The sequence below is a fragment of the Gobius niger genome, assembly GCF_951799975.1.
Source record: "Gobius niger genome assembly, chromosome: 4".
In the NCBI taxonomy this organism is placed as follows: domain Eukaryota; kingdom Metazoa; phylum Chordata; class Actinopteri; order Gobiiformes; family Gobiidae; genus Gobius; species Gobius niger.
The window spans coordinates 39,405,262-39,421,147 of NC_136855.1; the positions used below are offsets into that span (position 1 = coordinate 39,405,262).

The 15,886-nt window shown below is 44.3% G+C and overlaps 1 protein-coding gene across 4 annotated transcripts in view; it reads right to left on the reverse strand.

The window, feature by feature from the left end:
- The window catches only part of csnk1g1 (casein kinase 1, gamma 1), a 59,296-nt gene that overhangs the window by 38,462 nt on the left and 4,948 nt on the right, over positions 1 to 15,886 (reverse strand). For all 4 annotated transcript variants that reach the window (XM_079554729.1, XM_079554727.1, XM_079554728.1 and 1 more), the window contains exons 2-3: positions 4,044 to 4,182; positions 1,546 to 1,762 (exon numbers count right to left, since the gene is read on the reverse strand). In XM_079554729.1, coding sequence (XP_079410855.1) covers positions 1,546 to 1,732 — 187 coding nt within the window. In that variant the 5' untranslated portion in view covers positions 1,733 to 1,762; positions 4,044 to 4,182. The remainder of the gene's footprint in view (positions 1 to 1,545; positions 1,763 to 4,043; positions 4,183 to 15,886) is intronic.

Consider the following 15,886-nt stretch of genomic DNA (forward strand, 5'->3'; position numbering starts at 1 on the left):
AATACCAAGGCATTTGTATTCTGACACCACTTGCATCTTTTCACCTTCCATAAAGATATCTGCTGTTGAATATTGGACCTTGTGAAGAACATTGAGACAGTTTTATTGATATTGAGTTTTAAACAGGACTGAAGTAACCATTTTGTAACATGGGCCAAAGACTGGAAGAGTTTGTCTGCGACTTGAGTTGGGTTATTGCCATGTGTGTAAATAACTGTGTCATCGACGTACATTTGAATGGAGACATTGGAACAAACTGAGGGAAGGTCATTTATGTAGAGAGAGAAGAGCGGTGGACCCAGGTTTGAACCTTGTGGCACTCCTGTCTTTAAAGGGAGGGGAGGAGAGTTGAAACATTGATTTTGACAGACTGTGACCGATTATTTAGATATGACTCAAACCATTTTATAGCTTCAACTGACTCACTGGTTTCTTCTCATAAACCGCGTTTTTACTGGTATCTTCTTGAGCAATGATTACGAGTACATAAAAATGCCACGGTGAATCAGTTGCCTTACCGAGTAGAGATATAGGCTGTATCCGAATGTCCACCCTATTCCCTAACCCCTCATTCACTACATAGGCCGCACTATATAGTCACTGATTCTGTTGGCGATTCGGACACAAGCCACTACTTTCTCCGCGCTGCGTGACGTCAGGCGTGCTGCTGCGTGCAGATATGTTTTTTTTTTTGAAGATTTTATCTGAATTTACGACTGTTTTGGCACTTTTGCAGGCGTTTTATTTGTCATTTAAATTAAAATTAAAACTATCATCACAAAACAAAAAAAGGAACTCCAGCGTGAGCTCAAAGACTAAAAAAGTAGGTAAAAGTCGGTCAGAGCCCGGTGTCCGAACACCAGCAGATTGAGTGACCACATCTGCTAAAAGTTCGCTAAACTCCGGGAATAAAGTATTTCTGCGATAAAGACCAAACTCAGAGACAGTGGAATATTTATGGATTAATACAAGTCAGATACGCTTTTACTTCACATGGATTTTACGTGAATGGCTTGGATTATTTGAGAGGAAGCTGTCGGTCATTTAACAGCTCAAGCTAAAGGTTAGCAGCTAACGTTAGCATCTTTTCACCGTAACCGGTTATATTTAGGTTGTTTATTCATGAGAAACAAACACACGACTGAAACAGCTGATTTACTTCAGTCGTGTTGTTTAGTTCAAAGACCTGTCTCTGTCAGGCTCTTCTCCAACTCTCGCAATGCATTGTGGTCTATATTGACCCGTGTAGTGACCATCGATGCTCACTACTTTTCGAGATGCATTGTGGGAAATTTCGAGTGGATACTTTTTTCTCTCTAGACATTCGGACACCCCTACAACACGGCGTGAGCACTATATAGTCACTATATAGTCACTATATAGGGGATAGTGTGGACATTCGGACACAGCCAGTTATAGTACTGCATAATTCTATTGTGGTATTCAAAATGGCCGCCATAACAACAAAAGTCACGTGTCTGAAATGCATGTATACAGGTGTCCAGTCTGATTTTCTGACCCAGGCCGAACGTCAGCTCGACTCACCCAGTTTGAGTTCCCCGAAGTTGCCACAGCCGATCTTCTTGCCCACGCGGAAGTTGGGCCCCACCATGAGCACCCCCGAGGAGCTGGAGGAGCCCGAGGGCCTGGAGGGGTGCCCGCTGCGGCTGCCCTGGGACACCTTGGTGCTCCGGGAGGGCCGCTCTCCGTACTTGTCCCTCTGCTGGTCCATGCTGGGGGCGGGACAGGGAGGGGCAGACGGCTGCAGACCAGAGAGAGGACAGAGGATTTACTTTAGAAAGGAAGTAAAGGAAGTGAGGAACTTGGTGTAAGAGTCTGATTTATGCTTTCCCTGACCACTAAAAATATGTGCAATAGGATCCACTTTGGGGCCAGGACTTCCCTGAAAAAGAGATTCTTAATCTCAGTGGGACGTTCCTGGTTAACACCGGTCACTTAAATGATTTTAGTCAAACATACATATTTAATGATTCTCTGCTTCCTGTTTCCCCACATGAACAAAGCCCAGACCTGCTTCTTTAGTGGTGAATCTAAATGATATGAGGGTGTTTTAAACTGTGTCACTGAAGCTCACATGCTTTTAAGTCCCTTTTTTTGTATTTTGTTGCTTAAGTTGACAAAAACACCTGGAGGTTAAACACTTTTAATTTGGTTTATGGTCATTTTAAGGGCCTATCTCACCGGCCTGGACAGGGTTCTTGCCATGACAAATGTAGACCCTTTTAACCTCTTAACTCCCGCTTGAACCAAGAGCATTTTCTCTAGTTCAGCTTTACCCAAATCCTGTCGGCCAGTGTAACACCTCATTTGAAAGATCTACAAAACTCATTTAAATGGATCTTTTTCCTAACGTCATCCAATATTTTTCCATCTTTTTGGGGGGGGTATTCAACTCATTTTGGAACTTTTTTGTCATTTTTTTGTCATTTTTTTGTCATTTTTTCATCAATTTTTCATCACTTTTTTGCCAATGTTTTCTCACTTTTTTGTCACATCTTCATCATTGTTTTCGTCTCAGTTCTGTTGCTATTTTCACACCTTTTTTCCAGAATGTGCTCGGTTCAGGTGGGAGTTAAGGGGTTAAGTAACTAGAATTACAAAATTTAAGACCACGAGCTCCTGAAGATGACTCTCATTTCATGTAAAATTAAGAAAAAATATTTTAAATTGCCAAAAAAAACAGAAACAAGCGATCTGCATAATATCAATTAAAAAATGGTTAAGGAAATAAGGGCCTTAATTTACACTTTTATAAAAATGATGCGTGCATTAGATACTACTCTATATGAATTGTATGATTCCAAATGAATGGACTAACACCAGTTTATCTCGTTGCACACTCAGTTCACTAGGCTTTCGTGCTGACCAGTCCTACATAAAAATGGTCATCCGATCTTCAGACACAGAGAGCTGCCTCCGAAAGAGGGAAAAAAAGGATCCGATAGAGCAAAAAGTGATGCGGCGATGCTAACGTGGCTAACAGTGTTAGCTGCTCTGTAAACAGCCGTTTCCAAACACTGCACCAGGTTCTGTCCCTCACCTCGTTATAAAAACAAACAGAAAACGCCTGCGTTACTAATTATTACTTTTTTAAATGTTATTTAGCACCCAGTGAGGAGGATACAGTGACAAGGGGGGAGCCAAGAACAAAAAAAATGTTTTTGAACAATATACAGTATTTACAAATTCTTCTTGGTAGGAGTTGTGAAAGATGGTTAGGTTGGGGGAGAAAAGAAAAAGAATGTGGGGGGGGGGGGGGGGGTGGACAACAGTAAATATACAAGTTGAATGACTATGATTAAGTCTTATTTTGTTGAATATGTGTGCGAGTGTATGTGTGTATGGGTGCTGTATGGGGTGAAAGGTATGTGTGTCCATTGTTAGAGATTGTTAGCATTGCAGATAATAAAAAAATAGAAAAAATAAACAAATACACCAATAATAATAATAAAAATATTTTTAAAAACCTCTTCTTTGTTTTTCTTTCTATATTCATTCATTTCTATCCCTTTTTGTTTCTTTTTTTTTTTTTCATTAATTATTGAGCAGGTCTTAAAAACAAATGCTTCAAATATAAGACATCATTTTAAGCAAATTTAATTTTAATTTAATTTAATCACGTCTTTGAGATAAGGCGAGTCTCCAGGAAGTCTCAGTGAAAACAAACAGGTTCACAGTCTCCAGCAGGGGGACTCCCATCAGCCCTGGGTCCATCGGCCTGTCCGTCCACGGAAGCGGATCTTTCCTTCTGTAGTTCTCCTCGAGGTTTTTCTTTTCTCTTACTGGGTTTTTGAGTTTTTCTGTAGAAGGATCTAATGGCGGGGGACGGTTCCATCTGATGCTCACACTTATTTGGACATTATACTTGCCTGGACCCTACATTTGCATTACATCACATTGTTTTACTGTTTCATTGTTTTGATTTTCGCGCAGCCCAGTGAGGCGACTCCTGATACAAAACAACGTGACTCTTGCTCCGAAGCGTTACTGGAGTAAAAGACTATGTGGTGGTTTCTCCTCACCTCTGCTGTAGACCCAGCCCAGCCACAGCCCTGGTCAGTGGCAGCGCCCGGAGCACTCTCTCATGGGACAGAGGCTGGTCCCCTCACAGGCTCTAACACAGGCGGGACGGGGACATCTGCGGATACGAGGGGCTCCGACCTGTTCACACACAAAAAAGATCACGTTTTATAAGAGAAGAAAGAGTATCATGTTCAAGGAAGTGAGTCAATACACAATCAATACATGGATTTGACAGTGTTGCTCATGTCGCTTCACTTTTCAGACCTTTTGTAATTCTCACAAAGACACGTCGACTAAAGTGTGTTGTATTCGTCGAGTCCTGGCGAGTCCATGAACAGTAAGTGAAGAGTGAGATCATGATCTGTCCAGAGCCCACAGCAAGTGTCAGCAGCTCACTGTATTATGTCAACAACGATATCGAATGAGCACAAGGGCAGGACAGACTCAGGGTCAACACCAGGCTCTGCAGGTGCTTCTTTCAGCTTAATCACGCTTTCAAATTAAAATGATTTATTTTCTTCATTGTAAGTTTTTATTACATTAGTGAAGTTTGATGAAATTCTGAAACGTAAAAGTCATTTTTGGGGATTTGTTTTTCTTATGTTTGAAGGATTTCTGGATTTAGTTTAAATCCATGGTCTGGTCGCCGCAGCCTGGTCATTTGCAGGAGATCCCATTACAAAGATACGCAGATTTCATGTGTTTTTATAGAAGAACTTTATTTATACAGTGGGGCAAAAAAGTATTTAGTCAGCCACCAATTGTGCAAGTTCTCCCACTTAAAATAATGAAACATCATTTGAAAGTCCTGGAGTGGCCTAGCCGGTCTCCAGACCTCAACCCCATAGAAAATCTGTGGAGGGAGTTGAAAGTCCGTGTTGCTCGGCGACAGCCCCAAAACATCACTGCTCTCGAGAAGATCTGCATGGAGGAATGGGCCAGAATACCAGCTACTGTGTGTGCAAACCTGGTACAGACCTATAGTAATCGTTTGACCTCTGTTATTGCCAACAAAGGTTATATTAGGTTATATTCAAGTATTGAGTTGAATTTTTGTTATTGACCAAATACTTATTTTCCACCATAATTTACAAATAAATTCTTTAAAAATCCTACAATGTGAATTCCTGATTTTTTTTTCACATTCTGTCTCTCACAGTTGAAGTGTACCTATGATGAAAATTACAGACCTCTGTCATTATTTTAAGTGGGAGAACTCGCACAATTGGTGGCTGACTAAATACTTTTTTGCCCCACGGTATAGCACCTTTCACAGACATAGCCACAAACACTTTATATTGACTCGGCAATTAATCAAATCTTAATCGAATAGAGATTTTAATAAAGGTCGATCACGATAATCGCGTGGTGCGTTTTAATCGAGGAGAATTGGCCGTCTGGAGAAAAATATGGACGGTGCAGCAGCAGCGCCTGTCAGGTCAATCCCAGGGAAACACACGGCCCAAACAAACAGGAAGCACAGGATGATACATGCGGCACAAAGAGGACCTGGTGATTTTACTGTAAAATCAGCTACAAAGTCGCGTTAACTCGTCTAAAGGAGAAACAGAAACAGGTGAGGAGCTTCAGAGACCAGGAGGCTCACGATGATTAAGAGTTTACCTTCGAAGAGGAAAACTATCATCGCTATTTGGACCATGTGGATTTGTTTTCTTTTTTACTAATAAATGCACAGTTTACTCATTTCCATCCATTCATCCATTTTCTTCCGCTTTATCCGGGGCCGGGTCGCGGGGGCAGCAGTCTCAGCAGAGATGCCCAGACTTCCCGATCCACACACACCTCCTCCAGATGTTCTGACCCCGAGGCGACACCAGGCCAGCTCGGAAACATAGTCCCACCAGCGTGTCCTGGGTCTTCCACGAGGCCTGGTCCCACTAGGACCTTTCGTCTCCCCCTGGTGTCTCTGGCCAGAAAACCATGTTTGCAACTTGACTGCCACCAGACCGGAGTCACCAATACACACTAATAGAATCACGAAGAAGAAGCTAACATGCTAACGGGCAAAGCTAACTGTGGGCTAACGTCACTTCAAACAGTATTTACAGCCAAGTTTCAGTGAAAAAAAGTATTTCCATTGTGTAATTAGATGCACAGTAACCCTCTATCCCTTTGTGTTTTCTGTCAGCGTAGTATTTACTCTCCAAGACAATTAATAAGGTAAAAAATCGTAACTTGCTATGACACCTGCAGTTGCGCTTATGGCCTCTCGGGGGAAGAGTTACTTAGTACTGCTTTAACCGAGTCACCTCCAACAGCAACAGTCCACACCAACAGATTATTGTCAGTTCAACTTATTGCACAGCCAAATATGTTAAATTATATCAAATTCCACATCTGAATCACATCTCTCACATCTCTCATAGTCGATCAAACTGATGAAAACAAAGTGCGGCTCTGAGGAGGAGTCTCTTCACCTGGAGTCGTAGTAGTGTTTTGATCGGGAGCCTGTGATTGGCGTGAAAAGGCGGCCGTGGAGCGTGTTTTTGTGTGGGCTTCCTCATGACTCACTCGCGCTCGTGCTGCCTGGACGGACCCGGCATCAGAGGCGTGTGTTTTCTCAAGGGCGAGTGTGTCGACTCCGAGCTGCCGTTACATAAAAGCAAACGACAAGACAACAGTGCGTGATGCGGTGATGAGGAGTCCCCCGAGAGCCCGGGTTTGTAGTGGTTCTGACGGGTTCTCCCAATGCCACCGACGACGGCAGGAAAACATGAAAACACCCAGAGCAGATGTTTATGTTATACTGCATGACCTACATATGTGCAGCTTTTGATGTTTGTTTAAACGAGAGCATTACATTTTCAACCTTAGATGTGGAAATTCAAGGAGCAATCTGTGTTGTTTATTTAGACTAAAACATGTACAATAGGCCAGGATGAGTGAGTGTTTGAGAGTGAGAGTAGGGGCAGAGGGACTATGGGGGAAACACACAGACCTGAACACCAGACCTGAGCTCCAGACTAGGGCAGTCACGGTATGAAAATTTTACCTCACGGTTATTGTGACCAAAATTATCACTGTTTTCGGTATTATCGCGGTATTTTTTTAATGTGTGTTAATATGTTCAGAAAGCATTGATAGTCCTGCACAAACTGAAATAGTTTCAAAAAAGTTTAACAGTGCTTGTTACATAAAAAAAATACAGACAAAGCCTTTTCACATCAAAGTAAAGGAACTATAACGATGTGTTGTTGATGTTTCGAGGGTTTTACATGGACTATTTATAGCACCAGAAACGAAGATAAACCGTCTATATCAGGAACATTGTCCTCAGTTTGTGTCCGTCCAGTGAGATTTCTCTTTGCAGATTTGGGAAATGCCATCAGACAGTGATCAATCTGCCACCGGGAGCCCCGTAACGCATTGTGCCATCGTGCGGAGGTATCCGGACACGGGTTATGCTGGCGGTGGTGCTGCAGCCGCACTATGGGGCGACTCGTTACATTCTCCCTCAACCCAAAGTCCCACATCAGCATTTCAGCTAAAGTAACTAACTAACGTTAGCTTACTGCTATAGAGGGAGACGGTCACGCTAACGTTAGCTTCCTGCTATAGAGCTGTGGAGACGGTCACGCTAACGTTAGCTTACTGCTATAGAGCTGTGGGAGACGGTCACGCAGGAGAGTCAGAGGTTCGAAGTCTTGCTGCTTTAGAGACACTTTTTCCTGCACGTTCCACAAACAGGAAAACTGTCTCTATCAACTGTCCTTCAGCTTCTTAAAACACACAAAACATGTCCAGACTTCAGGCTCGGTCTCTGAGGCTGATCCTGCGCTGTCGTGTCGGACATGATTCCAGCTTCCAGAAAGTTTAGTTTTAGTTGTAGCTACAGAGGCGCCTGCGGCAACTTCAGCAGAGGAGACAGCGCCTCATGAGGCTCAGTTTGCCTAAACCGCGGGCGCCGTAATCCACCGAGATAATGTATTTTTTCAAAAACAAGATGGTAATTATTATTGTCAACATTTTTACCGGGGTTTACCGCTACACCGGTAACCGTGACATCCCTACTCCAGACCTAACCCCCAGACCTGAACCCCAAGACCTGACCCCCAGACCTGAACACCAGACCTGAACCACAGACCTGACCCCCAGACCTGAACCACAGACCTGAACCACAGACCTGAACCACAGACCTGAACCCCAGACCTGAACCCCAGACCTGAACCCCAGACCTGAACCCCAGACCTGAACCACAGACCTGAACCACAGACCTGAACCCCAGACCTGAACCCCAGACCTGAACCCCAGACCTGAACCAGACCAAGCCCTATAGCTGCACAGTGCGTGTGTGTATAATACTAGTTGTGTTCGTTTAGTAAACTGTGCCAAAACGCCTCAGTCTCCGCTCACACGCTTTGTGCTCGTCTCCGCCGTGTGAATCGTTTTCCCAAAGAGTCTCGTCCCTTTTTATGTCCGTTCACGTCACAAAGAAGCTTCTATATTTTTCCGGCGAGTTGATCAAACAGGGCGCAGCACGTATGGCAAAACTGGTGCGAGGAAGCCAAATTCAGAGAGTTCAATCACTGATAAACACAGAAGAAAAGCTCTCCTTCTACCTGACCTGTTTTCATTTCACACTATATTTTTTAAGAATCAAACATCTTCAAGGGCCTTTCAAGATACATATTTCCAACAGCCTATCATTGGTCCGTAGTTAACTACTCCTCAGCAGAACCTTGAATACTTTCAAGCACGCACTTCATCCAAAATTCCAGCCTTGAAACATCACAGTGATAAAGTGTCGTACAAGGATGTTCAGCACATTTCCAAACCTGAAGTTCTCTCACTTCATCAACACTCGGAAGTAAATATCTCCATGAACCATAAAGTTTTGTCGCTGTATGAGTGTAGCGCGGTCTTGTGCCGCCATGGAAATCAGAGAAATGCCTTTAGCTCAGAGTCTGTTCCGACAAATCCTACATTTTGCAGGATCTGGTTTAAATTCATCCCACATTGATGAAGACGGCACAACGTCATGAACCACGTGATAATCCGGAACAAGGGGTTACTATGGCAGGTCCCTGTTAACTATAAAGCAGCTTTGAGGCTTCGTAGCTTTTACATATTACGCTTTATAAACTAAACATAGAAAGGACAGATGGCGTCACGACCTCCTGAAAGAGTTATTAAGCGGCTGCTCTGGGAGAACTGGTGAACATGCTCTGAAAAGTCTCCTGTACGAGCCGTCTTGTAAAGTGTCCGCACACGTTAGGCTCAAACGCCGCTTCTCATGTTTGTTTCTATGTAGCGGCGCTAACATCGCTAACAGGTGCACACGCCGCGTCTCCTGAGGAAGGAACAAGCCCAGACATGTCCGACACGAGGACGAACAAGGAAACACAGGCTCGTGCGACAAGAGGATCAGAGCAGGGCTTCTACAGGCGAAGATATTACACAAACCGTATTTTAACCTCGTACCACCCGCCTAAACCAAATGCATTCTGTCCTCTTTGGCTATAGGCCTGTGTAACACCTCATTTGAAAGCTAAGACCCACAAAACTGATCTTTTTCCTCGCGTTGTTGCTGTGTTGTGTCACCTTTTGTATGTTTTTTTTTCTTTCTTTTTTGTCACTTTGTTGAATTTTTGTAACATTTTCGTTGAATTTTTGTTCAATTTTTGTTCAATTTTTGTCACATTTTTGTTACATTTTTGTCACATTTTTGTTGCATTTTTGTTGATTTTTTGTCACATTTTTGTTGATTTTTGTTGAATTTTTGTTGAATTTTTGTTGAATTTTTGTCACATTTTTGTTACATTTTTGTTACATTTTTGTCACATTTTTGTTACATTTTTGTTGATTTTTTGTCACATTTTTGTTACATTTTTGTTGAATTTTTGTTACATTTTTGTTACATTTTTGTCACATTTTTGTCACATTTTTGTTACATTTTTGTTGATTTTTTGTCACATTTTTGTTGAATTTTTGTTACATTTTTGTTACATTTTTGTCTGACCTGCATCACATGAATGATCACATTTTGAGGGACTATTTTCTAGCAGATCACTCCGCCACCGCGTAGCTTATACAACCACAAAGCTGATGCTGCTCAAATATAAGTTATTTTAAATGCAAAATGGTTAAAATGATTCTATGGACACAGACATTTATATGGTTAGTCTGGTGTTATAAGTGATTTGCCTCAGGTGCTCTGTGGAGCGGGTCACACTGTTTTTAACCCCTTAACTCTCACCTGAACCAAGCACATTTTCTCCAGCTTTACCCCAATCCAAAAGCTTCTGGAAAAAAGGTGTGAATATAGCAACAAAACTGAGATGAAAAAATGGACGAAAAAGTGACAAAAAATGGACAAAAATGGAAAAAAAAATTGACAAAAAATGTACAAAAAATTGACAAAAATGGAAAAAAAAATGACGAAAAATTTAGGGAAAAAATGGACGAAAAATGGACAAATAAGTAACGAAAATTTGCCCAACAAAAAAAGTGCTGAAAAAAAATCTGATGATGTGAGGAAAATGATCAATTTAGTTTTGTAGGTCTTAGCTTTCAAACGAGGTGTTACACTGGCCTACAGGATTTGGGTAAAGCTGAACTGGAGAAAATGCTCTCGGTTCAGGCGGGAGTTAAGAGGTTAATGCAGGCTAGCTGATACCATAGACATGCACTAGCCTTGCACTAGCCTAGCGCCACGAAACTCTTTACAAATATAAGAACTGCATGTATTACAAAAAAAAAAAATCTCTCCAGAAATCAGCAACACTCTGGATGTGGTGTTGAAATGGTTTAGTGAAATATCAAGACATATCAAGTCATTTACGTATTACTTTCAGATTCTCAAATCCAGTATTTGTGTGAGCACTTTTAATATGTTCCAAAGCCACTTTTCTTCGGGGTAAAAACAGCCTGACATGAACGATCCAGCGTGTGGTGAGAGTTTGAATCCTCACCGACCACATAATGAATGGACGGAGCGTGAAGTTAAGTGATCAATGAGCCGCCGTCATGTGGTTTCAGAGATGGCTTTGGTGGTTTTCCAACTAATCCTGCGCCTCCCGCAGCCCGGAGACGGAAAACACACAAATATATAAAGTTCTGAAGCGAAGTACATGTGTGACGTAACAGGACGTGGTGGAAAAAAAAAGTATTTGAAAGTATTATATAAAACTACACATCTGTTCGTGTCCAACATTTCGAGCCTCCGGCACAAATCGTTTTTAAACCTCTTAACCCCCTGAACAGAGCACATGTTCTCCAGTTTGGCTTTACCCAAATCTAAAAGCTTCTTGAAAAAAAGTGTCAAAATAGCAACAAAAGAGACGAAAAAAGAATCATTTGGAGTTACCAATTTGAAACTTTTGCTGAACATGTATTGAAAAATGCATTGCAAGTTTTCTGTCATCTTATGCTTTCATATAAAAATAAGGCATTTTGTGCATAAAAATTTCCAAAATTGCCTATATTTTAAATAATGGATAAACCTAGATTGAAATGTTTTTGGATCCTGTTTTGTTTTTGAATAAGGTAATCATAAGGGGGAAAAATTTAAAAACTCAAATTTTGCCTTGTTTTTAAGGATTCAAAGCTGAAAAAATCAGGCTGGAATTAGATATTCAAAAAATCTTAAAAATCTTGTTAAGTCCAAGACCCGGGGAACATAAGACCCGGGGAACACAGGACCCGGGGAACATAGGACCCGGGGAACATAGGACCCGGGGAACATAGGACCCGGGGAACACAGGACCCGGGGAACATAGGACCCGGGGAACATAAGACCCGGGGAACATAGGACCCGGGGAACATTGGACCTGGGGAACACAGGACCCGGGGAACACAGGACCCGGGGAACATAGGTCCCGGGGAACAGAGGTCCCGGGGAACATAGGTCCCGGGGAACATAGGACCCGGGAAACATAAGACCTGGGGAACATAAGACCCGGGGAACATAAGACCCGGGGAACATAGGTCCCGGGGAACATAGGACCCGGGAAACATAGGACCCGGGGAACACAGGACCTGGGGACATAGGTCCCGGGAAACATAGGTCCCGGGAAACATAAGACCTGGGGAACATAAGACCCGGGGAACATAAGACCCGGGGAACATAGGTCCCGGGGAACATAGGTCCCGGGGAACATAGGTCCCGGGGAACAGAGGTCCCAGGGAACATAGGACCCGGGAAACATAGGACCCGGGAAACATAGGACCCGGGGAACACAGGACCCGGGGAACACAGGACCCGGGAAACACAGGACCCGGGAAACATAGGACCCGGGAAACATAGGACCCGGGAAACATAGGACCCGGGAAACATAGGACCCGGGGAACATAGGACCCGGGAAACATAGGACCCGGGGAACACAGGACCTGGGGACATAGGTCCCGGGAAACATAGGACCCGGGAAACATAGGACCCGGGAAACATAGGACCCGGGGAACACAGGACCTGGGGACATAGGACCCGGGAAACATAGGTCCCGGGAAACATAGGTCCCGGGGAACATAAGACCCGGGAAACATAGGTCCCGGGAAACATAGGACCCGGGGAACATAGGACCCGGGAAACATAGGACCCGGGGAACACAGGACCTGGGGACATAGGACCCGGGAAACATAGGTCCCGGGAAACATAGGTCCCGGGGAACATAGGTCCCGGGGAACATAAGACCCGGGGAACATAAGACCCGGGGAACATAAGACCCGGGGAACATAGGTCCCAGGAAACATAGGTCCCGGGGAACATAAGACCCGGGGAACATAGGACCCGGGAAACATAGGTCCCGGGAAACATAAGACCCGGGGAACATAAGACCCGGGAAACATAGGTCCCGGGGAACATAGGTCCCGGGAAACATAGGTCCCGGGGAACATAGGTCCCGGGGAACATAGGACCCGGGGAACATAGGACCCGGGGAACATAGGACCCGGGAAACATAGGACCCGGGAAACATAGGACCCGGGAAACATAGGACCCGGGAAACATAGGACCCGGGGAACACAGGACCCGGGGAACACAGGACCTGGGGAACATAGGACCCGGGGAACATAGGACCCGGGAAACACAGGACCCGGGAAACATAGGTCCCGGGGAACATAGGACCCGGGGAACACAGGACCCGGGAAACATAGGACCCGGGAAACATAGGTCCCGGGAAACATAGGACCCGGGGAACACAGGACCCGGGAAACATAGGACCCGGGAAACATAGGACCCGGGAAACATAGGACCCGGGGAACACAGGACCCGGGGAACACAGGACCCGGGGAACATAGGACCCGGGGAACATAGGACCCGGGAAACACAGGACCCGGGAAACATAGGACCCGGGGAACACAGGACCTGGGGACATAGGTCCCGGGAAACATAGGTCCCGGGGAACATAGGTCCCGGGGAACATAGGTCCCGGGGAACATAGGACCCGGGAAACATAGGACCCGGGAAACATAGGACCCGGGGAACATAGGTCCCGGGGAACATAGGTCCCGGGGAACATAGGTCCCGGGGAACAGAGGTCCCAGGAAACATAGGTCCCGGGGAACACAGGACCCGGGGAACATAGGTACATAGTAGCTATTTTGTTGCATGAGTGGAGGCAAAAACCTCATTTTGAGAAAAACAGCCCTAAAGCTTTGCAAAAGGTACACGACACATTTCTCAGCTCTTCTGTACCGGGCGTCTCGCAGAAAGAAAAATACCATATATAGGTTATAGCGTCATTGCGCGTCAATATTTATGAAGGAACACCCGAGGGAAAGACGGCTTTCTGAAGCGATGTTGTAGCAACTTCCGGGATCTCTACACCTCGTTCACGACAAGACATCACAAAACAAGCATCGCACGGGGTCAGCTTTGTCTTGTTTTATCAACTGACATGAAAACTAAGATGTTACAGAGGAAACTAGCTTAACGCTCCACTTCAACACTGCGTGATAAATCAATGCTTCTCGCCGTCAGAGCCCGAGCTGCTGTGTGAGCATTAACCTTCAGTCACATCACCTGGCGATAGATGGACCCCTATGGCGGCATCTCCAGACGACAGCTGCCTCCAGTCACCTTAACTAACCCGCGACGTTTACATGAAACACACAGAAACAACACACAAAAAACCTTCATTTAAAAAAGGCTGCCAAGAGCTCATCTGTTTTGGAAAATAGTCGTGATTTCAGATAACGACAAATCAGCGCCTTTGACCATATCACAATCTGCAAATGTAGAGATTATTCTATGATGATTAAGTGGTTTCCTATTAAACGCAGTCCATTACTGAAGCGCAGACACGTGCCGTCTCCTGTTCTCCCCACACACTCCTGCTATCGATCAGTCTGCTCCACATCGCGCTCCACATTGCGCTCCACATCGCGCTCCACATGGCGCTCCCACTGACTGACAGGTGGATTTAACCAGTGGGAGAATCCACACGTCACTCCCTTCCAGTAAGATTGGCTCCGCTCCCGGGATTTTCCGACGAGGGGCCGGCAGAGTCTCGCACAAGTGAATCTGAAGATAACGCGGATCACTCATTTCAGATCAGCTGTCCTGAAATGTAGAAGCCTTGAATGAAGGTTTGCACAGGATCGTGAGGAGATTTTTTGCCGTGTCGCCCGCTCCAAACAACAGGACAGAATCTAAGAACTGGTTTTCCATTTCAGATGATTCAAAGACATGATTCAAGAGTGGAATTTGCAAAATATTATAAGAAATATTGAGAGCCCAGACATGAGCTCATCATTATACAGACATGTGATTAGCAGGGCTGTCACAGTAATTACTACATTGACTGATAAATGACGGATATACAATGCAATTTGGCCTCAAAATGCATCGTCTGTACGTTTATCTGCAATTTATGCTACATTTTTCTCATTAAATACTTTACTTTTCGCCCTAAGTAGGTTGTATTTCACTGTATTTCATGTTTACAGTGGCATATTTTAAGATTAACAAAGCTTACCTGTCACTTTTAAGCTTAAGAGTTTCTTCAATAATATTGTTTTATACCACTTTTGATACTTCGAATTCTGTTAAAGGCCTAGTGATTAGTGGCTTTTGCAGGAGGTTGCTATATTGAGGACAAGTCATATGACACTTACTGATCACACATGGATTGTGGCATAATTGCATATGATTATGTCCCATAATGGGCCGTATGTGACGATATATGCCGTTTGACAATTGACTAGAAAAGAGCTTTATCTAACGACGTGGGTCAAGTTTGAGACAGGATTCTGTGCTACATTTTATCACAACAACAACAATAATTGGAGAGTTCATGTAAAGACCTTCTGTGGACCCACCACCTGCAGGAGGAGCCATAAGGGGCTGGTGCAATGTGATTTGGGCAACTCCAACGGCTGCCCCCACGACCCGGCAACGGACAAGTGGAAGAAGAGGGATGGATGGAAAGACAACAGCAGAAAAGGTAGCACTCTGAAACAAACAAATACTACAAAATATAAAGGCTGCAAAAAAACAGTGTCGTAGGATGGTTCCGGGCTATTTTACCGTCACGATGTGGACTAGGGCATGAACAGACTAGTCGACTTCTGCGGCAAGAGTCGACCTCATTTTAGAGTCGACTAGTCGTGTGTTCATCTCTTTCTCCCTCTCTCTGCCCAATTTCAACATTAATGTCAAGGCGGAACCCCTTTTCCGTGTTTCGGTGGGACAATAAACAGCGTTACACCATAGCAGACCAGCGGCTAGTTGTTTTTATCGTTGTTTTTAGTGTTCACTTTTTAGTGCTCTACATAGTTTTACCCATGGAATCACAACTTTTCTCTCTCACGGACTTGTTCACGTGGAATCAACTACGATCTAACACTCTGGGACCGAAAGCTTGTTTACTTCAACGCACTGAAC